This window comes from Talpa occidentalis, unplaced genomic scaffold (assembly GCF_014898055.3).
Source record: "Talpa occidentalis isolate TD23 unplaced genomic scaffold, MPIMG_talOcc4v2.1 talOcc4.10, whole genome shotgun sequence".
Lineage (NCBI taxonomy): Eukaryota > Metazoa > Chordata > Mammalia > Eulipotyphla > Talpidae > Talpa > Talpa occidentalis.
The window spans coordinates 6,538,416-6,561,683 of record NW_023600993.1 but is presented as its reverse complement, the minus strand read 5'-3'; the positions used below and the strand labels follow the sequence as shown (position 1 = coordinate 6,561,683).

Sequence of the window (23,268 nt, the reverse complement as noted above, 5' to 3'; positions counted from 1 at the left end):
AAGGGAAATTAAAATTTAAAAAAACAAACACTGTTCTTACAAGCATCTGATATAAATGCTTTTGTTTTGGGTATTTCCTGTAACTCATAATTTGGGAGGGGGAAGTACAAGGGAAAACAGTTTATGGAAACACAGTAAGGAGATTCTCAGAATCTAGAAATCTACTAAGTTTACTAAGTCCTGGTGATCAGTAACTTGAACTTGAACAGTTAAATCTGAAATAAGGGCCTCCCCGGTGGCGCAGCGGTTGAGCGCTGGGCTGCGAAGCTGCTCGCAGCCTCTGCAGTGCCGGTTCGATTCCTGGCCGCCAGACGACCTCTCCTGCTGCCCGCTGCTCCCCTCAGCAGTGTACTTTGTCACTCTGCCTGTTCTGCTCTGGCTCTGGTGAATTCTCTCACCCTCCTGCACTTCTGATTGTACCCAGTGCGCTTGTATAAATAAATAAATAAATATTTTAAAAAACTGAAATAAACAATAAAACTAGAGCAACGGTAAGAGAAAAAAATGGATTAAAGTAAAATACTAGAAAAATGCCCTGAATTATTACCTCATGTAAGACTAAAATTTAGAGTTGTCAATAACCTAAATTTGCATCATATAGACAATATGATAACCTATATCATTTTTTTCAATATGTTTGAGGAGACATATAAATCACTGCTCTCCTTTAGACCAAATGAATGATTCCAACTTTTGGAAATTCAGTCTTTTCATGGACACATGTTAATGAAATTGGGAAGTAATTTCCCCATTAAAAAAAATCAGATATAAAGATACTTTTTCTAAGTTTGATGATATTCTCAACAAAACATTCATGAGAAGTCACACAGAAGCCTCATCTCACTCAACTGCCACCTAGATTAGTGCATGAAGACGCCCATGGTTTCCTGCTTCCCCCATGTTAAAATTGCTTCAAACTGGGGCCAGGGTGGTGGTGCAGGGGTTAAAGTCTCATTGCTATGAAGCTATCTGCAGCCACTTCAGCACTAGTTCAATCTCTGGCCAGGGAGGTCACCCACATGGTAAGGCAGACCTCTCCTGTCTCTTTTGCTGCTTCCCTCAACAGTGTATTTCAGTAGATCCGCCTGTTCTGCTCCCCACTCTGTCTCTGGTGAATCCATTCACCTCCCCCCAACCTCTGGCATACACCCCAGTTCTTGATGCATAAATAAGTCTTTAAAAAATAGGTCTAAAAAAGGGAAAAAAAAATCCTTCAAACTTAGGATACTACTTCAGTCTCCTTTTCTAGCTGTGGTGATGAACACTTCAAGGCCCAAACAATAAACTCCACATAAGGCCTCAAATATGCTTGCAAAAATACTGTCATTTGATCTGTATTTTCTGATATGTGGAAACTGGACAGGGAGGATAAGTGACTTGCTCAAATTCACAGAGAAAGCATGTGGCCAAGAAAGATTGGTATTTACCCGCCCCACCCCCTGCCCCCAACACATAGGTTTTTTCAAACTTTGGGAAAGGTGAAAACTTTGGTCAGTTTCCTAAATGCTTCCATATACACAGTTGCCTGGAGTGACACACTCAGCCCAAGTATCCCTCTACAAAAATGGTGGGCCATCAATCACTCACTCACTCCCATCTCAGGAGGGACTTTCATTTTGAAGGATCATCTATTGCAGCATTTATCATGTCTCTAAGGCATATTTCCATTGCTCAATCAGCTCCAAAGGACAAGTGTGTCATCATCTTTCAATGCTCTGGTGCAACAATTTAAAATTATAGAATTCACACAGGACTAAGTCTGGCACCAAAAGCAGAAGGCATATTCAGCTGGAGTTTGTGGAAGCTTCCCTTCAATCTTGCCAACTTTTACTAGTGGAAATGCTTTCAGAGCCAATGTGAGGTTACTTGGGGTTGCTTGAGAAGCTCATGATGAAAACAGAAAGGGAATTAAGTTATAGGGGGTCATTTTACTAAGGGAGCCCAGGAGTAAGTGTAGAAGTCCTCTTGGGCGCAGTGGCTGCAGAGACTGTAACCTCATGAATATGAGCTACATATTCACTCCATGAGCCACTTTTTCTACCACAGCAGGGCCTAGCTTCTTGCAACAACCCCCAAATTCACTTTGCCTAAAATGAGGAAGAAGGAGCACCTAGGCTAATTAGCGTATGAGGCTGAATATCTCCTCCTCTCTAACTCTGGCAGCCGCAAATAGCTAAAGACCACATTTCCAGCTCATTTTCAAGAAGGCCTATTCTGCAGGGGAAGGGGAATGAGTGTTTGGCCGTCACCCACAAAACTCAATAGAAGTTAATGACCACAGATCTTTGGCCTTTAGGAACTCAATTCTTAACAGAGAAACAATATTCATGAAAAAGAAGTAATTGGAGTCCACACAAAGACATGGGTTAAATTATTGGTACAATATATATTTTCTTAATTGCCAAGTAGTCTATCCTGTACCTGTTAAGAATAAATGGGTTAATTTTTTGGCAGGGAGACAAGACTCAAAAAATTAAAAGCAGGGTAAAGAAGTCAAGGCATAAAAATAAAGTGATTAGAATAGAATGAAAACAAATTTGCATCCTGTAACCATTCCTTACCATAAACAATCTTGTTCCCCAATGAACCCAAAATTTTTGTTGCACTGCATTGTGAACATTTTCTCTTCAAACAGACTAAACTATTAAATTTTGATTCAAGAATTATTTCACACAGGATAGTCAGGGCATTCTGCCCTGATGCAGGCAAAATTAATAACTGAAGAGAGATAGTAACAATTTCTATGACTTGAAAAATAACAACATTCTATATATAACATAATGAAAGTAAAACTCCTGTTTTAAAGACCCAGATGTGATGTCAGAAATAGACATTAAATCAAATTATCATTAAAAAAATAAAACTATCTCAGGAAATATTTTTTCCTAACTTTTAAGGAGCTTAATGTTAAAAAAAATTGTGATTCATATGATCAAAATTCAGAAGACTTCCAGAAAAAATGGAAAGTTTAAAACATAAAGCCATCCATATAACAATCAAGGGACTTCATTCTAATGCTTTAGCACTTATGTTGCAAGACATGTATTACGCTAGCTCATACCATCTACTTTTAAGCGGCATCTATGAGAAGAAACAAATGTATGATAGAGATATAGAAATAAATACTAAGTGCCTCCCCTGGTGGCACAGGTGGTTGAGCACAACGCTGTGAAGCTGTCCGCAGCCTCTGCAGCGCCTGTTTGATCCTGGCCGGCCGGCAAGGGTCCCACATGGTGCAGCAGACCTCTCCTGTCTCGCCCACTGCTCCCCTCAGCAGTATATTTCATCAGTGTACCTGTTCTGTTCCCCGCTTTGTCTCTGGTGAATCCTCTCACCCTCCCGCGCATCTGGCCTGTACCCCGGTTCTTGCATAAATAAATAAAATCTTTCAAAAAAAAAGAAAGAAATACTAAACACAAGAAGCTGTGCTAAGAAACTCCAGTAGAAGGAGCTATAGAATGAAGAACCTACATTTTACAGCAGTCAAGAAAGAAATATTGAAAAATCAGGTACCTGCTTGAATCTTACATGTTCAAGTCAAAGCAAAGTCAGTCATTATTTAGCAACAAGTGTCTAGGAGCCTCATTTTCCTTATGTGTAAAATGAACACATGTCTTCCGAGAGCCCCACTATCTGTTCTATAGCCAGTAGGCACGTGCTAGGAATCCTACAAAACATCAAGAATAATATAACTTGGTCCCACACTCTGGAGGAGGTAAAATGCATACACAAATATCCAAATTTTAAAGTAGAGTGATAAAAGTGCTGGAGTGCTTGAAGAGGAACAGAAATGCTGAAAAAGGGATTTTGAAAACTTCTGTGGGAGATATCTAACATGTAAGATCAAAATGGGAGAAAGTGACTCTTTTCTAAGAAGACCTTGAGAATTTTTAGGAAACATACATAAAGCCAGGAAATAAAAAGAACAGGGTATATATACCTTTAATACTTAAATGGAGGAAATGGGAGAGACACAGATAAAATCTGGATTAGTTTAAGTCTCCTTTTAAGAATCCTGAAGACGTTTATAACACTATAAACGATAACATTATAAATTCAATGTGAACATTAAAAGAGAAATCCAAACTAAAATTTGGACTACACACACAGCAGCATTAAAACAAACATAACCTGGCAAGCAAGATACAAGAACAATCTTAACCTTATCTAAATGCCCAATGTATCCCAACAGCCGTATCTGGAGTCCACTTTACCTTGTGAAGAGCTTGCAGACAGTGTATGAGTGAAGGAAACGCTTTCTGGGTCAATAAGAGAATTTCCCAGAGTTTCACCCATACCAGCCTGGAATAGGGATCTGCTGTAATTCACACTGATATTTTGTCCATTTCTTGTACAATACCAATCCGTTAAGAGAAAAAGACATGCGATAGTAAAGTTGTGAATATACCAATGAGTCAAGACATCAATTTCCAAATATTTTGGGAGAGGTGGGAATAAACACACAAAGGACCGGGCCTGAATTGGCTGGCACTCTCCTTTGAGAAGCCAGCTGTGACAAAATATGGTGTCCTAATATTGTTCACTGCTTTGGCAAGACTTGGTAATTACAGGGAAAACATTGCCACACTGTCTCGCCAGTGACCCACATGTTCAACGTCTTGTGAGGGATGTAAGCTGTACACTACTTAGCACCATCAGAGCAGAGAGATTGTTCAATATCATAGCCCCCTCAATGGAGATGGTTATGAAATACAGGCGAAACTTACTTGGACAAAGTTTCTTCTTGCTGTTCTTCCTTGGTTGAATCTCTCATCCCATTATCTGAAGAAAACTTTTGAATTCAAACATGTTTTCATATTTAAAAAGTTGGCATGAGCATGCTACTGAAATGTTATAAACTAAGGTATTTTTCCTACTACCTTACAGAAAGCCCCAAAATGATACTGACTGCAATCCAAATTCAAAAATTAAATCATTTTGAAAACGAAGAAGGGCCCGATGTGGTTTAGATGTTACAGATCACGGTTTGCTTTTTCGAGACTTGATTCGGTTTAATCCATCAACAGCCAGGGCAGTGGTGCTGCGTCTCTTGCTGTTTGAACATCAGTGAATGTTTCAAGGATAGACACCATGTCATAATGAGAAAGGGGGACTTCTCTCTGAGAAGACATTTACAGGAAAAAAATAGATCTACACTAAGAGGCTAGCAAGGAATTGTGGTCAGTTTTGTAATCAGGAAAAAGCTGGCTTCTTGCTTAAGGCCTTTGCCCTTTTTGGCCAGGAGAAACTCTAGCTGTGCCAAACTCCCATGTGGGAGCAGAGCAGGTCCTCCTGTCACAGAGGTGGCCCAGGACAATGGCAGGGATGTGAGGATCTGAAAAGATGCCCCCACATGGGTCAATACCTCAGATGGCAACAATTCCTCCACCTTCCCCCAGTGAAAGGAACATCTATCTGGTTAATCTACATCAAAACCAGTGGTCCTGCCGGGGGACTAGCAAGCGTCTCCCTTTGTCAATCATGAGCAATAGCCTGGTGGGAGAACACTTCCCCGGACTGGCAGCCCAGAATAAAGCAGAGAGTCAGGCAATTACATTATTATTTTTTTAAGTCCAAGGAGTCTTTATTAAGGTAATTCAAGTTAAAACAAGTTTTTGACAGTACAGATGACTGAGGTAATTATAGTTGTGTAGAACAAGACTGATCTATGTTCAATCTGAATTCTCAATAAAAGTTTCTCCTTCTCTGTCAATGCTGGGAAATTTCCTTAATCAAGACACAATATTTAAGGGTGTGACTGAATCTCAAGATTCTCCATTGGATTTATGATAGAGCAAAATAAATTATTAAAGTCAAAAATACTTTCCCAAGGTTTAATAACAAAAAAAGAAGTTTAAGCCCCATACTGCCTACAGACACTCCTACTCAATGTCCCAACATGTGTTTGAGTCTGGAAGGCAAACGCCAGCCTGATGAAGTGAGTGGCAGCTTCTCATCTAATCCCCTGTTATCACCTCATTCTTGCCCGCTTATTCCAAAGTCTCTCCAACATTTAAAAATGAACACTTTCATCAGAATGTTGAGATTATGCCGCATGATAAGAATGATAAAACTGGCAGAATGATACCATTTAAGGGTGAGAGAACCTCTTTAGAGTCTATCTAATGTTAATACAGGAAAAAATGAGGTCCCCCAACGACAAGGGAATTCTCCAGGCTAAATGGCTGGGTGGTGACAGGGCTGGAACTAGAACCTAGGACATTAGGCCTCTAATTGTCAGGTCAGTCTACTACTGGGCTTCACCAACTTCTACTCGTAGGAGTGTCCAAATCACCACTTTTTAATAAATCAGGCAACACAGGGTGAATTAAGAGAAAATATGTTAACTCTTTGAAAGAATATCAATGTGTACCTCTTATTCATTTTCCTCCATGGATGTGGAGGAAGTATGGGGAGCTTCTCAATGCCCTTGTGCCTCTTATACTCCCATTTCTTCAGTTTTTTTTTTTTTTTTTTTTTTAATACAAGAGCTGGGGGACAGGCCAAAGGTGTGGGAGGGTGAGAGGATTCACCAGAGACAGAGCAGGGAGCAGAACAGGCAGACTGATGAAATACACTGCTGAGGGGAGCAGCGGGCGAGACAGAAGAGGTCTACTTAACCATGTGGGATCCACCCCGGCCGGGATTGAACTCTCACTGCAGAGGTTGCAGACAGCTTCACAGCACTGTGCTCAACTGCCTGCGCCACCGGGGGAGGCCCCATTTCTTCAGCTTTGATGTTGTTCCCTCAGGCCACCTAATTCTGTGTGGGGTCTTAGTCTTTTGAGTCTGAGGCCAGCAGTTCTCTGCTTCTCAAGTTCTGTAATGTTTGACTACGTGAGTGACACACAGATTCAGCCTTTCCAGCTATCACCCAAGGGACCATTTCTGGGCTCATCCGCTACACCACTCCTATCCTCCATTTCTCTCAGACACCTTTCAATGTGTCATCTATGTACAAGGAAGGCCTTTGAAGTCTGTGATAGTTCTTACATGGTGCTTTAGCTACTCAAATATAGTATTATTTTTTAACAGTTGATTTTTTTAGAGCACCTAAATCAAATAGTGCCTAGTCTTACAGCACCTACCACAGTCATCTTGTCTCTCCCCAGACTGTATGGCTTGAGAGTAAAAACCTTTTATTCAATGTATGTACTCATTTATTTGTTCAACAAATATCTATTGGCAGTGTACCTCAATCTAGTGGCAGGTGCTGAGGTAGGTGCTACCTTGATTAACAGGATGGATATGTCAGCCAATACAACAAAAATTATACTTTTGATAAATTGAACCTGGCATGTAGCAGGCTCAGTAAATGTTGTTTAAACTCCTGACAGCACATCAAGCAATACAGAAAGTATCCCAAGTTACAGGCAAAATACTTACACAATGTGAATTGTTTAACCATATTTTTTTTATGTTGGTGACATTTTGTCCTCACACTTGTGGTGCTGGGTCACTTAGGAATAACTTGCTCACATGGACATTAAAACTGCTCAAAACAAACTGAACCAATCTCATTTACAGCTAAGTATGCATCTATTTTGTCCTTAAATATGGAAATGACATACTTTATAGCTATCAGTTCGTCCGTTCCTCACATATTCATGAAATGCCTGAGTAGTGTCAGCTATTATTCTAGGCATACAGAGATAAATACATTAATAAGTCAAGACTCCTATCTGTAGTGATTTCACATTTAACTATATTTGTTAAACTTATCCATCTGTATCTAAAAGAGTGGTCTTTTAGCTTACTTAATATTGAAGGTCAATCAGCATGCATTGATATTAGAAATAATACCTGCTTTAAAATCATTAATATCAGTAGACAGCATGTGATCACCAGAAAATTGATGAGAATTTTGGCACACACGCAAACAAACATCTCCATCTTCAAGGTCTTCCCCAGTGTCCTGCTCTTTAAAATATTAAAATCAGAAGTATATTATGATACGATTATATAGAAGAGATTGCTGGTGAATTGTGCTATCATGAAAGGTCTTAGAGTTTTATACCATGTCTAGGTGCTATATAAACCAATTGGTTATCAGCACATTACATCAGAAGGGTGCCCCCATCTGAGAGTCTATTGCTCCCCACCCTGCAGAGAACGCCTCTACAGGATAGTCTTTGGTTAATTTGACAGTGAAGAAATGTTGTAAAAGTCCACCTTCCCAATGTACTATGCACTAAATGTTCATCGACAGATGAATGGATAAAGATGCTGTGGTATCCATACTCCATGGACTACTACTCAGTTATTAAAAAGAAGAAAATTTTCCTTTTTGGGACAACATGGATGGAACTTGAGGTGATTATGCTAAGCAAAAAGCGAAATAAATTAGAAAGTGAAAGACAGTTGCTGGATGACTCTTCTCATTTGTGGAATATAAATAACCAAAGCAAAAGACCTAAAAAATCACAAGAAAAGTAATTCTTAGACTCTGGAAATATGGTGGTTGCCAGATGGTGAGGGGCAGGCAGTGGGAGGACAGGAAGAGAGTATCAACTTAATAGTGGGACATACATTAGAACTCCGGTGGCAGATACAGTGAGGCATGGACATGCATCAAGGTGAAGTTACAGGATTGTAAGGCCCTGGTAAATCAACAAAATTTTATTTAAAAGAGAAAATTGCTTCATTTAATGCTACAAGCACATACTAGCTCCCAAAAGTTTAGGAGCTCCTTGAAAGAACAATATCTAAGACCTCTTTGTGTCCTGATAGCTTAACACAGTGTCCCTAGTTGTCCTAAAACACCTGTTTATTGTTTGTGGTGATGACAGAAGAGCTGCTTGCCACATATGTCTCACATGTATCTTTCAAGGAGTTTAGAGGCTTAATATACTGATAACAGACCCAATTTACTTTTCGGTCCAAGAAGACTTAAATTTCCCAATGTACTCCAAAGGAAGCCAGAAATTACTAACAACCAGATTGACTACCTCAGCTCACCTCACCACACCCAGAACGGCTGCCTTTTCCTAGTGCCGTGGAAGCTGGCACAGAACCTTGTCCAGGGATGGTTGCATCAGCTCAAGGTTTCTTCATGGTCACAGAGGACACAACATGGGAGGACTGTACTTCCAGCAGGACACGCACCTTTCAGAAAAACAAACACTCCTGGATCCAAGGTATAAATTCCGCCACAACCATTACAGCCGGCCAGGTAGTCCCACAGAAAGAGACAAAAGAAGGCTGTCTCATATACACCTGTGTCAGTTTTACTTAAAGGTAACATCCATTCTTCTTTAATCAAAAGCTGCAATTTGGTTTAGGTTTTCTAAATGTGACCTACTTTCTATACAAGGTGAATATTTTAAATGATACCATTTAGAGATAAAGAAAAATAATTCAATGAAATGATGTTAACTTGCCAATAGCTTTAGCAAGTGTATATTTGACTTTTAACAGGTCTTCCTGACCCCGAAGCTGTGTGGTATATGGAAAAGCACCCTGGCAATAGAGCCAGAGAGCCTAGGTTTTAGGTTCTTATCTGGGCTCAATCACAGACTTGTGGGGCCATCTCTTGGGGTTCACCTTTCTCATCTCTGGAGTGAGAAGGACTTTCTGCCAAATGGAATGAACTGTAAAGTCCTTTGGGTTCTAATTTTGTCAGTTTAAAGTGTACTGGAAATTGGGCCTTCCTGGTGGTGCAGGGGGTTAAGCATAAAGCAGTCCGCGGCCTCTGCAGCATGAGTTCAATCCCCGGCTTGTCAGGGAGAAACCCACATGGCGCAGCGGACCTCTCCTGTCTCACCCTCTGCTCCCCTCAGCAGTGTATTTCAGTCAGTCTGCCTGTTCTGTGCCCCACTCAGTCTCTGGTGAATACTCTCACCCCCTGCATCTCTGGCCTGTACCCCAACTCTTGTGTGCATAAATAGATAAGTCTTTAAAAAATTTTTTTAGAAAATTAAGTGTACTGGAAGTTACTCCCATTAATGTTACTCCCATTCATGTCCTACTACCAAGTTGCTTTCCCTTTTCATACCTAATTGCTGATTATGGGGAATGTATGAAAGACATTTGCACGTGGAAAAATAACACCTAAGAGTAAACTGAATGTCTCAAAAAACCAATTGCAAAGTTCCTCTTATTACCCCCTCAAAAAGTTAACTTGCCTGACAAAGAGCATAACCTGTCTCACTACTTTCTAGAGTTCAATTAAATACCTCAAACACATCCCATGTCAACCTTTCACTTATCTGAAACTCTCCAGTAACTTGGTTTCTATCATAATAAAACACCATTGGCTATTTTACCAATTGATACATATTTACGTTGTAGGAAATCCTAACCTCGAAAACACACATCTTCACCATTGTCAGACCTTACTAATCAAGTTTTCAAGGTCAGTTATATGGCGATCCCCTAGGTAAGAGCCATACTAGGAACCAAGGTCTTACAGCGAGCTTAGCGTCAGAAGGCTATATGAAGGCGAGTTTATGTAAAATAAGCAACTTAATGGAGTTGTGATGATGCTAAAGGAAATACATGGACTGCTGAGGTCACAGACTGACAAAACTTCACACCAGGGAGAACAGCACATTCAAACTCTGCATTCCAGGTATAAGAAAAATGGGTTTCTGAGAAACGAAATGATTCGTTTGAGGTATTAGCAGATAATTAGTAGTATAGTGTGAGCTAAAAATCAGGTTTCTTCATCTCTACATCAAAGCTCCAAACTGCTTTATCTCATTAAAATGCTCAAATAAATTGCTCAATTATCTTTAATGTCAATAATCACGCCAGAAGTCTATCAGCATGAAAGCATTTGTACTATGATATGATTCACGTAAAGTGGATGAGTCACCTGTGAGAATGCCATAGTTCATCTCAGAGCTTAGGGACACTGCTTTCTACAAAGTATTCAAAAACAACTTGGTAATTAAAATTTAATAATATTTGAACAATCAATTCAGGAATTCATTTTGCTGATAAATGTCCTTTTGCCTCACTCATAAATTCTCCGTGAGTCACCCTAGCATTCTAGAGTTCTTCTGGTACTAATTGTTGTCATTTTTATTGATATAGTTCCTTGCTTTTATGAAAACAGTAAAACTGCTACTTGAAAACTCCCACTCTAAATTTTAAAAAGGACCTTAGAGCCATACAGTGTTTTTAACTTCATCTGAAGTTCACAATAACTCCGGCAGTTATTCACAGCAAAACAAGGAGAGCTTCAACAGAGACCTTGGGAATGGTTTTGGCAATAAAGATATACCTCATTTTCTATCAAAACTCTGATTGGTTTCATGACTAAAATGCATCAGCTTCAGCTGAGTGAATTTAAAAATTCATCCGTGTTTTTGGAGATTCTGTACTCATATATCATTTCTCTGGGAAACATATTTATGTTCGTGAAACGTATTTTAAGAACAATAGAGATGCTAGTAGTTGAATGCTCTTTTTGTTACTTGTTTAATCAAGCTGCCACACATAAGACTTCAAATTTTGATAAGAATTTATATTATAATTTTGAAAGCCTACCCTGTTCTAGGCAATGATTTTTTAAGTCATCTTGAATTCTCATACCCACTCTTTTAGAGGAGAAAACAGGTCTAGAGAAATAAAGTAATTGCCCCAAATAAGAAGACATATAAGTGACAAGAGTTTGAATTCAAACACAGGTCTATTCGACCCTCTGTACCATATTCACTAGAGACAAATAGGCAAAGTTAAAGTCAAAAACTATCACCAAATGTTGCCGAAGACACTGAAGGGTTTCTAATCTCTGGATCTACTTTCCTCAAAGGAAACATTTTTTTTAAAAAAAGATTTATTTATTTATACAAGAACTGGGATACAGGTCAGAGGCAAGGGAGGGTGAGAGAATTCACCAGAGACAGAGTGAAGAGCAGGACAGGCAGAGGGACCGAAAAACTGCTAAGGGGAGCAGCAGGCGAGACAGGAGAAGTCCACTGCGCCATGTGGGTATCTCCCTGGCTGGCTGGGAATCAAACCCCCAACTTGCACTGCAGAGACTGTGGACAGCTTCACAGCGCTGTGTTCAACCCACTGCACCACCAGGGAGGCCCAAAGGAAACATTTTTATTTTACCTCAAGGGCAGGAAAGACTGTTGTTCTATTATTACAAAATCAATCAATGTTCATTGTTGAAAACTTAAAAAACTATAGACTGGTAAAAATAAAATAATTACATTTCTATTACCCATGAGATTATCAATGCTGAACTCCTAGTGTTTCTCTATCTGGATCTTTCTTCTGGGTATGATCCTAAGTATATCTATATACAATATACATAAGTACACAACACACACACATATAGGGTTATTTGTTTTTTAATCAAAATGAGACATGGTACTTCCTTGTGGTAACCTGTTTTTTAAAGTCAATAATCTTTCTCTTTCCATTTCAAACCATCTATTTCAAACCAATCCATATCCAATTTTTCCCAGTTGACCTAAATGTGGTTTGTTTCAAATCGGAACGTAATCCAGGTGATGAAATGGTTGTATGTGCCTTTAAGACTTTTAAAATCTAGTACAGTCACCTTCTCTTGATTTTTTTAGGCCATGACTAAATGAAGAGATGGGTCCAGTTACCATGTAGAACATCTCACTCCCTGGATTTGTCGGGTTGTTTTCTTATGGTATAATTTAGCTCATTTTTCTATGCCAGTGTTTCCTATAAACTGGATGTTCTAGCTAAGGACTTATGGATTCAAGGTAACACATTCTGGACTGAATGGAACAGAGGTGATGTTCGAGGCTTTCTATTCATCATATCAAAGACACATGGTATGTGACTGACCATCAATGACACTAAGATCTGTTGCTAACTTAGAAGGATGACAGTTTGATTTCACCACAATAGTTACTTTTTTCTCCACTAGAACATAATCTGTGTGTAGTTATTTTGACATTAGAAGGATGTTCATTTTCATTGATCATTCACTGAAATACTTCAACTTGAATTTATGAAATGAGGTTATTCTATCATTCCTTCTCTATTGGCTGACATTTCTCTATAATGTCGGACTTTCCTTTTGGAACTAAAGCTATGTGGATATCCTGAAATATAGTTCCTACTGAAAAGGGAGAAGAAATTTGTTGTTACTACAAAGGCAGTTATCTTCAATAGCTAATTCTCTAGGTTAGGCACATGTTTCTCTTGTCCATGGAAGGCTCAGGTCACGAAATACTGACATAGCTAAGCTTCTCCTTTTTCACTTACATTTAAAGAGTTCATTTCAACTTCACTTTTCTCTGTTATCCTTGGCCCTAGGACAGTTACTGCCCCACCCCACCCCCTGGTTCCCTAGGTATCTACTCTTTTTATTGTATACACAACACCCTTTATCAAGCCTTGGCAATAGATCCATTCGGTTTTACCTAACAATTTCCCTTAATGGGGATTTTCAGTTTTTAGCAAGTGGTTATTCCTCAATTACAGGAGAGAAATCGAATGCACACTTAACTGGTTCTTCTAAAGCTATGCTTTGTGTCAGTTTAGCTTTAGAAAGAGATTCTCAGATTCCTGACAGTTTCGGGAGCTAATTAAAGCACATTCCAACCACCTAGCTGGTTCTGCATCCTCTAGGAGTTGTTTTCTTCAGATATACTAAGCCCTAGGAAGTATGATGCTATGGCTTTATATTTACAAACATGAGCTCCAGTTTAATAAACTTCATTTTAAACATTCAGAAACATCTTGTTGAAGAGGGGGTATAGCTCAGTGGTAGAGCATTTGACTGCAAAAACATCTTGTTGAACACAAAGAGAAAGAGAGGAAAGCTAAATCATAAAGACTGAAAAGAAATAACTTTTTCAATTCTAAAGCACACCCCCCCCAAAAAAAATAGTCTTAAGTCAGTTCTCCTCCTAATTATGTTTTTGTTATCTATTTCACACAGTCAGATGAACTGCTCAAAATGCCGAAAGTCACTCTGGGCAATTTGACAAATATCCTACACATTGAAATGAGAAGTGGGAAGCAAGCCAGGTTGCTTCATTGTTACTTGGGAATCCGAGGAGGTGGACAAGCCAAAATCTTCAGGGGCTCCAAAGAGAACAACTTCTTCCTTAGGCAGTAGAAGAAAACAATGGGTCAGATTCTCATCCTGGATGATTTTTATAGGATGATCCCATTGTATCTCCCATTGTTTCTTTCATGTACTGCCTGAAGGGGAAGTGTATTGTTATCTCTGGGAGAGCCCCCATGAGAGCTACAGAGGAGGAGAACATAGCCTCTGGGAGAATAATGAATGAATGACATTCAGTCTAGTATGGAAATTTTAGATAAACATTTGGGAACTGTGTACCTGAAAGACCTATGCAATAAGGTCAGGAAGTTCTAAAGATGAAGGGTTAATAACTAATGTGCCAAACTGATTAAAGAAGCTTTGAAAAGAACATGGTGGGGGTGAGGGGGTGGTAAAGAGGGATTAAGAGAGGATATGGTATTCACAGATAACAGAAATGTGAAGAGACCATCAAATCTGCAGGAAGTCTTATAGAACATCTAATCTACCTCCTCTTCATTTATAGATGAAGACACCAAGGCACAGAGAGATTAAGTGACTTGCCAAATACAGAGCTAATGACAAAATCAAGGCTAGAATCCATTATTCCTAATGCTGACACCCCCGCTTAAATTATTTTTTCAACTGAATCTCCTTATTATGGGGGAGATATATCTATAGAGATAACCTTAGGAAGTCCGAGGGGGGAAAAAAAACTTGAAAGGCTTTATTGAGTTATATTTTACATACCATAAAGTTAATAAACTTTACACTTACAAAGATTCAATTCAACCAATCTTAGTAAACGTACCAAGTTTTGCAACCATCGTTATAAAGATTTTCATCACTGGATAAGAGGCCTCATGCTGATTTACAATCGATCCCAGTTCACACTCCCAAACCCAGGCAATCTCTAATCCACTTCCCTGTCGTTATAGATTTGCTTTCAATGGACATTTCATATAAATGAAATCATACAGTGTATCATGCAATACAATATATGGCCTCCTCTGTAGTTCCCATGGGGGCTCTCCCAGAGATTACAATACACTTCCCCTTCAGGCAGTACATGAAAGAAACAATGGGAGATACAATGGGGTCATCCTATAAAAATCATCCAGGATGAGAATCTGAGCCATTATATTCTCCTGCTGCCTAAGGAAGAAGTTGTTCTCTTTGGATCCCCTAAAGATTTTGGCTCGTCCACTTCCTCAGATTCCCAAGTAACAATGAAGAAATCTGACTTTTTTCACTTTGCCTAAACATTCTGAGGGTCATCCATGTTGTCAGCAGGTATTGTAGTAAATTCCCCCTTACTGTTGAACAGTCTAGCCTAGACTGTGCACAAATATACCGTATTTTGTCTATCCATTTAGTTGAAGGATTTTTAAATAGTTGGCCAGTTTTGAGAAGTATTTAACTCAACGTTTTCATGACACAAAATTTGCAAAAATTTGCATTTTATATTATCTGGAGAGCTGGCTGATCTTACAACTGCATACAAGCAGGCTCAATGCCACTGTTCTATGATTTTGTTGGTGCCTAACATCACTACTAACATCACTACTATTGTCCAGGGTTAATGCCAGAAGGACATATGGCATTGAGTAGCTGCGGGTACTGAACCCCCACAAAGCAGGTGTTATAGAAACCATTTCCCCAGTTGAACTGTTAATCCAGATGTTAAGGGATTTATAACTTGTTATTTGTTTTGGTTGTATATAAGAGCAATACACATAAAAAGTTTACAACTACTTTTACATGTATTTAAGTTACATTATAATAAAAATTATGTGAACACTGAGAATTACAGAAACTTTTTCCTTAAAAGAAGTCTGCACTTAACTCAAGTGATAAAAATCTATAGCTATATAAAATTAAAGTTAAAATACTTTTTGAAAAGAGTTTCTAAGCCTTTCATGTTATAAATAAAAAGGGTGACAAAACCTGTGTAAAATTATGCAGTTAGTAACAGAGCTGGGTCTAAGCACAGCTCCTCACTGTCTTGGCAACAAAACACTGATTCCAAGTTTATATTGTTCATTTTATGGAGCCTCCAGTCATTTCATAAATAAGACATCCATTGAGATTGAGACATGAAACAGATTCATTTTCTAACTCATTTTTCTACTGATGACTAAATAATGATTACAATCCAAACCTGTAATTTAGGACCTAAGATCTGCTATTAACATGGCTGGTGTGGGGAAGAAGAGGTTTTAGCTAAATTCAAGACTCAAGAGGCAGAGTGCTTTAACTAGAGAGGAGTAGGAGGTTACAACTGCAGTTTAAGCAAGTCATGGCCCTGGTCTTCATTCACTGTTTTTAAAGTGGAGATGAGAAGAGGCGAGGAGATTAAATGGCTTCTAACATTTTCTTTTACTTCTTTCATTCAGTGAAGTTTAAATATTAAGGGATAATCTATTATGAATGCCTGGCCCTAATCAGAACCACACCTAAGCTCTGTATCGGTTAACATCATCACTATAATCTGCTCACCCATCTACCTTATTGTTCACTATTTCCTAACATGTAACCTTCAGTTCTATTTAAAAGATCTATCTATTCATGTGACTGGACAGTACTGGCTCAGTAAATGCTGAATGGATACATTGATGTATGACTGAATGGTTATCTCCCTATTTTCTGCTACTCACCAGGACCTGTTTCTGACTTCCTGGACTTATGTAGGCAATAACACTTAATAACATGGCTTTTTTTAAATTTATGATTTCTGAGATAACAATGATGTATAACGCTGTATGTTTTAGGGGTATAGTTCACACTTCCACAAATAGAGTTTGATATGGCTTTCCTGATTTACATGAAGTACATGTTCTTTGACTATCAATCATTAGTTCTTACCCATAATAACTCATTGTATATAGAGTCAATTCCACAATAATTTATGCCTCGGTTGCTCCATATATGCTTGTTTTTTTTTTTTTTAAGATTTTATTTTTATTTATACAAGAGCTGGGGTACAGGCCAGAGGCGCAGGAGGATGAGAGGATTCACCAGAGACAGAGCAGGGAGCAGAACAGGCAGACACCGAAAGCACTGCTGAGGGGAGCAGAGAGTGAGACAGAAGAGGTCTTCTGCCCATGTGGGTATCTCCCTGGCTGGGCTGAGAATCGAACCCGCGCTGCAGAGGCTGCAGACAGCTTCACAATGTGGTGCTCAACCCGCTGTACCACCAGGGAGGCCCTATGCTTGCTTTTTTCCCTCCAGGTATATAATTAAAACTTCTGAAAGAAGGACTGGCTTTAACTTAATTTGTTCTTCTTGGTATTGAAGTAGGTTTTCAAGATTTGGTGAACTGTTAATTCCAAAGAGATAATATGCATTCTTCTCAAAGGCCTTTAGGAAAGTTTCCCACCCAAACTTAAATGTCCACAAGCTCACCTCCCTACATTTTACTTTCAGAAGAGGTTTGAAACTAAGGACCATTATTTAAAGACAACATTTCCCTTCTCTACTTGCTTTTTCCCGCTAAATGATCAGTTTCTCATAATCAGTTCTTTAGACAGGATTCAGGTTTGTATCCTTGAAAGTTCCAGTATGATACTTTTAGTTGTATGTAGAGAATATGATAGAGGCTCCACTGCTCACCGATATCTTCGAGAAAGTCACCTAGTTGTTCTGGGCTTCAATTTCCCTACAGCTAAAATGGGAAGTAACATCTGCCTTGCAAGGTTATTACCAGGAACACCTATGTCACTATATGGAAGAATTTTATACATTTTAAAGTTCTCTGCAAATGTAAGATGTCATTATTTTCCTATTGTTACCAGAACTATAAACATTTTCTTTAAGGTTATTAAATTTGAGAGTTTCACTGAATAAACATTAAAAAAATGTATGTGTAAGAAAGTTGAAACTGTTATTTCTGAGTGATGTCATTATGTGATTTTTTCCTTTATATATTTCTGCATCTTTTTTCAATAGTAGCTATTAATCTTGTAAGTTAAAAAGTTATTTTAAATAAAGATACTGCCAACAATTGAGGATTGAAAAATAACAAATATCAAATCTAGATGATTCTTTAAAAGAGACTATTAGGCAAGTTTTATATAGTTGATAAAATTAAATTAAGGTAAATGGCAGAGAAGTTTAGCTAAGCTTTTCAAAGAGAGGAAAGTTATCAAGGGTAATGTATTTCCATTTTCTCTAAAGAACTATTATCTTCTATCTTCTTTCTCTGGTATCAGCATCACTAGTCCTCACAGAGTATCAAGAGGTGAAAGCCTCCCAATGTGGAAAACCTCAGACAGGAAGTTTAACGTTAGTATTGCATAAAAGATACCACAAACTCCTGACCTGGTTACTCTTCTCTGCCTCTCCCCAACCCCCAAGAGCAACCAGGATTAATCGAGTATCTTGTGATGTTTGCAATGTATTCACAAATCATTTTCCAGCTCAGATTTTATCTCATTTACTGAGAGTTCTGGTCTTTGGTTCTGACAGTCTCAGCGTGAATATCTTTTCCCCTCTTGATACATTCTTATCTTGTCCACTTCTCCTGATGAGTGTCTCTGAAATGCAGGGATTATATAAGATGACCACAGACTTTATTACCCAAACTGGGACACTTTTAAGAGTGGAAGAGGAAACTATCAAAAACTATGCCATGACACCAGGCATAAACTAGGCCTGTCATGACTAACCAAAACATAGAATCACTTCAAAATTAAGCAAAGCAAGGAGAAATAAGAGAAGTTTCATGATGTGTTTGGTCGTGGAAGAACTAGGTCACCACTGCCATTCTTTTTTTTCCCCACTCATGAATCTAGAAATCATATTAACACTTTGTATTTGAAATCTATCATTAAATGTGGTGGAGTAAATTTTCTGTTTGCTTTTCTTCTCCTTTTTTTTTTTTTTTAATACTAAAGGTTCACACAGGGCAGCTGTTTTTGCAAAGGAGGATGAGAATTGCAAAGGTTCTGCCCCAGGCTCTCTTGCATTAAGAATTGTTGCATCTGGCGTTGGTGGTGTCATGGTGAACATAGCTGCCTTCCAAGAATTGTTGCATCTGGCCACTTTTCAAGCAACCAGATGTGAAGTAAGCTTTGCCCATTCGGATTACAAATCTCATTTTAATATCTTTCAACATAAGTGACAATAACAATAGGCAATATATTTACCACAAGCTTTCCAAGAGACATTAACCACATGAGAGCCAAACTCAAGAAAAGCTGGCAAAAACAATGATGCTATTAAAGATCTATTTTTTCAATGGCCAAAAAACATAACTTAGCTTGGTTTGATAGCTCGGGGTGTAACTCTGGGCAAGCTTTTTAAACCACTATGTCTCAGTTTCCTCATTTATGAAACAGAATAGCTGTGAGGATTTAGATAAATAATGTAAATAAGGTACTTAGGAATAAGTACTTGCCAGAGAATAAGTAATATTATGTTCCTTCTCCCCAGACCACATTATAAAGAGCATTTTACTTTATTAAAATGCACCAAAAATAGCAAAGACCAGATAATTCAATTCAGTAAATTCTTAACACTGTGAAGACTTAATCACAAACCTTTGCAATTGAAATGATTGTATTTGGGGATTATTACTAAGTCTACCAATGCCCCAGATACATAAACACATAATCTCTAGAGAATATGTAAAGCTCTAATGTGGACTATAAAAAAAAATCTTAACATGAACACTTAACATCTTAACACTTCCAATTTTGTAGCAGGGTGGCCCCATTAATATGATGGACCTTGTGATCTGTCAGATTAGATTATTCTGATGACCGCTGATATCATTTTAGTCATAAATAAGAGTTAGATTCACAGTCATAAATAAGAGTAAGATTTAGGAATGCACAAGATAAAAGAGGGGGCCTCCCCGATGGCGCAGTGGTTGAGCGCTGGGTTGTGAAGCTCAACAACAAGCCGCAGCCTCTGCAGCGCCAGTTCGATCCCCAGACACCGGGTGAGGGTCCCACATGGCACGCAGACCTCTCCTGACGCCCGATGCTCCCCTCAGCAGTGTACTTCCTCACTCTGCCTGCTCTGTTCCCCACTCTGGCTCTGGTGAATTCGCTCACCCTCCTGCGCTTCTGACTATACCCAGTGCTTGTATAAATAAATAAATAAATCTTTAAAAAAAAAGAGAGAGAAAAGAGAAAAAAATCTAACATATACTTAGAGCAAAGATGTTACACTGTGAAGCATTAAAATGATAATAGAGGTGGGCCTCCCTGGTGGTGCAAGGGGTTAAGACGCAACCTATGAAGTTGTCTGCAGCTTCTGCAGCATGAGTTCAATCCCTCAGCCGGCCAGGGAGCAACCCACATGGCGCAGCAGACCTCTCCTGACTTGCCCGCTGCTCCCCTCAGCAGTGTATTTCATCACATCTGCCTGTTCTGCTCCCCACTCTATCTCTGGTGAATCCTCTCACCACCCCCCCCCCACACACACACCTCTGGCCTGTATCCCAGCTCTTGTATGCATAAATAAATAAATCTTTAAAAAAAAGCCTTTAAAAATTTTTTTTAAAAATGATAATAAAGGTAAGAGAGGCCCAAGTGAACAGCTGAAGTAAATGTTGGGACACAAAAGTCTACTGGTAGAATTCAGGACAGGGCGACATTCACCACAAAGCATAAGATAATCAAGAATACTTGTTCAGTTTTTTAGAGTATACAAAACATTTTTACAGATATTATTTATTTAACCCTGATAGGTAGGAATTATTTCCATCATATTAAAAAACAGAAGCTCAGGGTAATTACGTGACTTTGCTAATATCGTTTGATCAGGTAGTAAAATCTGAACTTAAAAACTTAACCCATATCAACAAACATTTGTTGAGTGAACCACAAAGAAAAAGGTGCTATTTATAAGACACTGTGGGAAATACAGAGAAGTGTAAGCCTGCCCTTAAGGAATTTATATCTTGTTGGAGGAACAAGCTGCAAAGAGGTGAAAAGTTAAGTAATTTAAATAAGAATTCTAGCCAATGATAGAAGAGATGTCACAAGGTAGCATCTGGGTAATTGCCAAATAAGTGCGAAAATGACTGGTTTCACAAGGATTCTGAAGAGCAGGTCAAAATGGGATGGCTCATGGAAAAGGCTCCAGGGAAAAAAATGGGATTTCAGCCAGGGCTTACATAGAGATCTGGATATAGATAATAAAGGAATATGGCCTCCTGTGACCACGTCATCTGTGGCACTCAGTAGAGCCTTAATAACTACTGTATGAATAAAGGCTATATTCTTACTGAACTGATTAATGATGGAATGAATAAAGACACGGAGAGCAAGTATGGCACATTTCAGGCAAGGGGAAGAAGGAGCAAAAATATATGTGGGGGATAGTGAATGTAAATCACCGTATTTATAGTATGTAGCCTAGTCAGTGGCTTATCCAATGTCATACATGTAGAGGACACAGCAGGAAAGAGAATACAGATCTGATTTCCAGTGAGGAAGAAAGATGTAAATGGAAAGAATATAAACCTATGTTAGAACCCCAGCATTGGGTGCAACTCTAGGGAAGCAATTTAAGCCACTATGTCTCAGTTTCCTCATTTGTGAAACAGAATCATGAGGATTAAACATAATAGTAATGTATATAAAGCACTTAGAAGTGCTTGGCACAGAATAAGTACATTATGTCCCTTCTCCCTCAGACCACATTATAAAGGGCATTTCCCTTTTTTAAAAGGTTCACTTTATGAAAGATGACCCTGTGCCAGTGTCTTATGACTTAATTTGCTCAAGCCTCATTGAGAGGTAACTTTTCAGGCGGCTGTTCGCGGCACACATGTCCATAACGTTGGCAGAGTAATTCTGAACTAACTGCGTTACACAAGAGATCCGTAACCAAGGAGTTCACATTTTGATGAAACTAACAATACTGAGGAATGTACTGATAAACCTGGTTCTACTGGGTTGGAACCATACAAAACACACATATTAAATAAAAGTGAGTAACTTTCTTTAACTATTAAAGATACTTCACATATTGAAAGATGTTCCTAGAAAAGAGTGGACAAATGCTAAGATTAAAAAAAAAAAGGAGGTTAAAAGTGATTAAAAAAAAACAACTTCCGGAGCATTTCCTGAGATTATCTTCAATAATTTCTATATCTCCAGTCAAATGTCATTTGCAATTCAAAATGAAACTAAGACATTAAAAGTTCCTGAATCATCAATTCACTTATCTTAATTCAATTTATATTTTACTTCATCCCCACTATTTACCCAGACAGAAAAATGGCTTAATGTGTCAAAGAAAGATTTTACACAACCAGAAATGAAAGAGCTTTCTGGTTGACTGAGTTAGCCAGAAATTCAATTGCACCAAGAACAAGGCAGACATTGTACATCCCAGATCATCAACATTTCATGTGACTAGATTCAGATGAAAGAACTGGAAAACTGTTTAATTTGACAGCCAGTAGCATAAAACTATCTTGGTAAGTAAGGTAGTTAGACACTGCATGGAACTAACCATCTGGCTTCACCAGAGAGAAGATCTGGATCCTGGCCTTTTTGCCACTGCTGTCTTCTTTCTGGCTCCCAAGATTCTAATCACCCTGCCACTCCAGTTGCTCCTTCCTCAAGGCTCTGTCTTAGGCAATTCTCTGCTCCAATTCTATATCCTCTCCCTCGGCAATCCCATTACAAATGGGGATATGGTCCCATTATATGGCATAATCCCCATTACACATCTATTCCCTTAAACACATCTCTATCTTCCAGTCATCTGTTCTCTATCACATCTCTATCTTCCAGTCATATTTAGGGCATCTCAGCCCTAAATATAAATACCTACTTGATATGTCCATTGAAAAACATCACAGGCAATGGAGACTCAGCAATCAATAGATGCATTCTCCCAAACTAATCTCTTTTAGTGAGCCCTATCTTAGTAAACGTTTCCATCAATCTCTTAGCTGATCAGTCCCCTCTATACCTGGCAAAAAAAAAAAAAAAAAAAAAACACCCAAAACTGTAACTGACTGCTCTAATACTCATCTCCAACTAACTGCCGTGTCCTTTTGATTCTACTTGTTAAATACATTTAGTCACTTCTCCAGTCTTCTCTCCCACCAACCCTAATCCAAGCTACTCTCATCTCTTACCCACATCTTCCAACCTGGGTTCCCCACAATGCTTGTATCTCTCTCCAAACAATGATGTGTACTGCAGTCAGAGTGACCTAAAAATGCAAATCCAATTGTTGTCTTCCCTGTGTCCACTCTATATTGACTTTGTCTTAAATCCACAGGCCTTGAAGAATCTAGTCCCTGTTTATCT

At 38.7% G+C, this 23,268-nt stretch overlaps 1 protein-coding gene across 8 annotated transcripts in view; it reads right to left on the bottom strand.

Annotated features, from left to right (window-relative positions):
* PPARG (peroxisome proliferator activated receptor gamma) overlaps positions 1-23,268 on the bottom strand; it is a 121,267-nt gene that overhangs the window by 62,186 nt on the left and 35,813 nt on the right. Inside the window, exon 3 of one of the 8 annotated variants that reach the window (XM_037523121.2) lies at positions 8,959-9,105. The exons of 6 other annotated variants lie outside the window; for them this stretch is intronic. Coding sequence is in view for 1 of the 2 variants with exons in the window: in XM_054698327.1 (XP_054554302.1) it covers positions 4,215-4,296 (82 nt within the window). In the remaining variant the exon portion in view is untranslated. Of the gene's footprint in view, positions 1-4,214; positions 4,297-8,958; positions 9,106-23,268 lie in introns of those variants that run through there. One more of the 8 variants, XM_054698327.1, reaches the window with a different exon arrangement.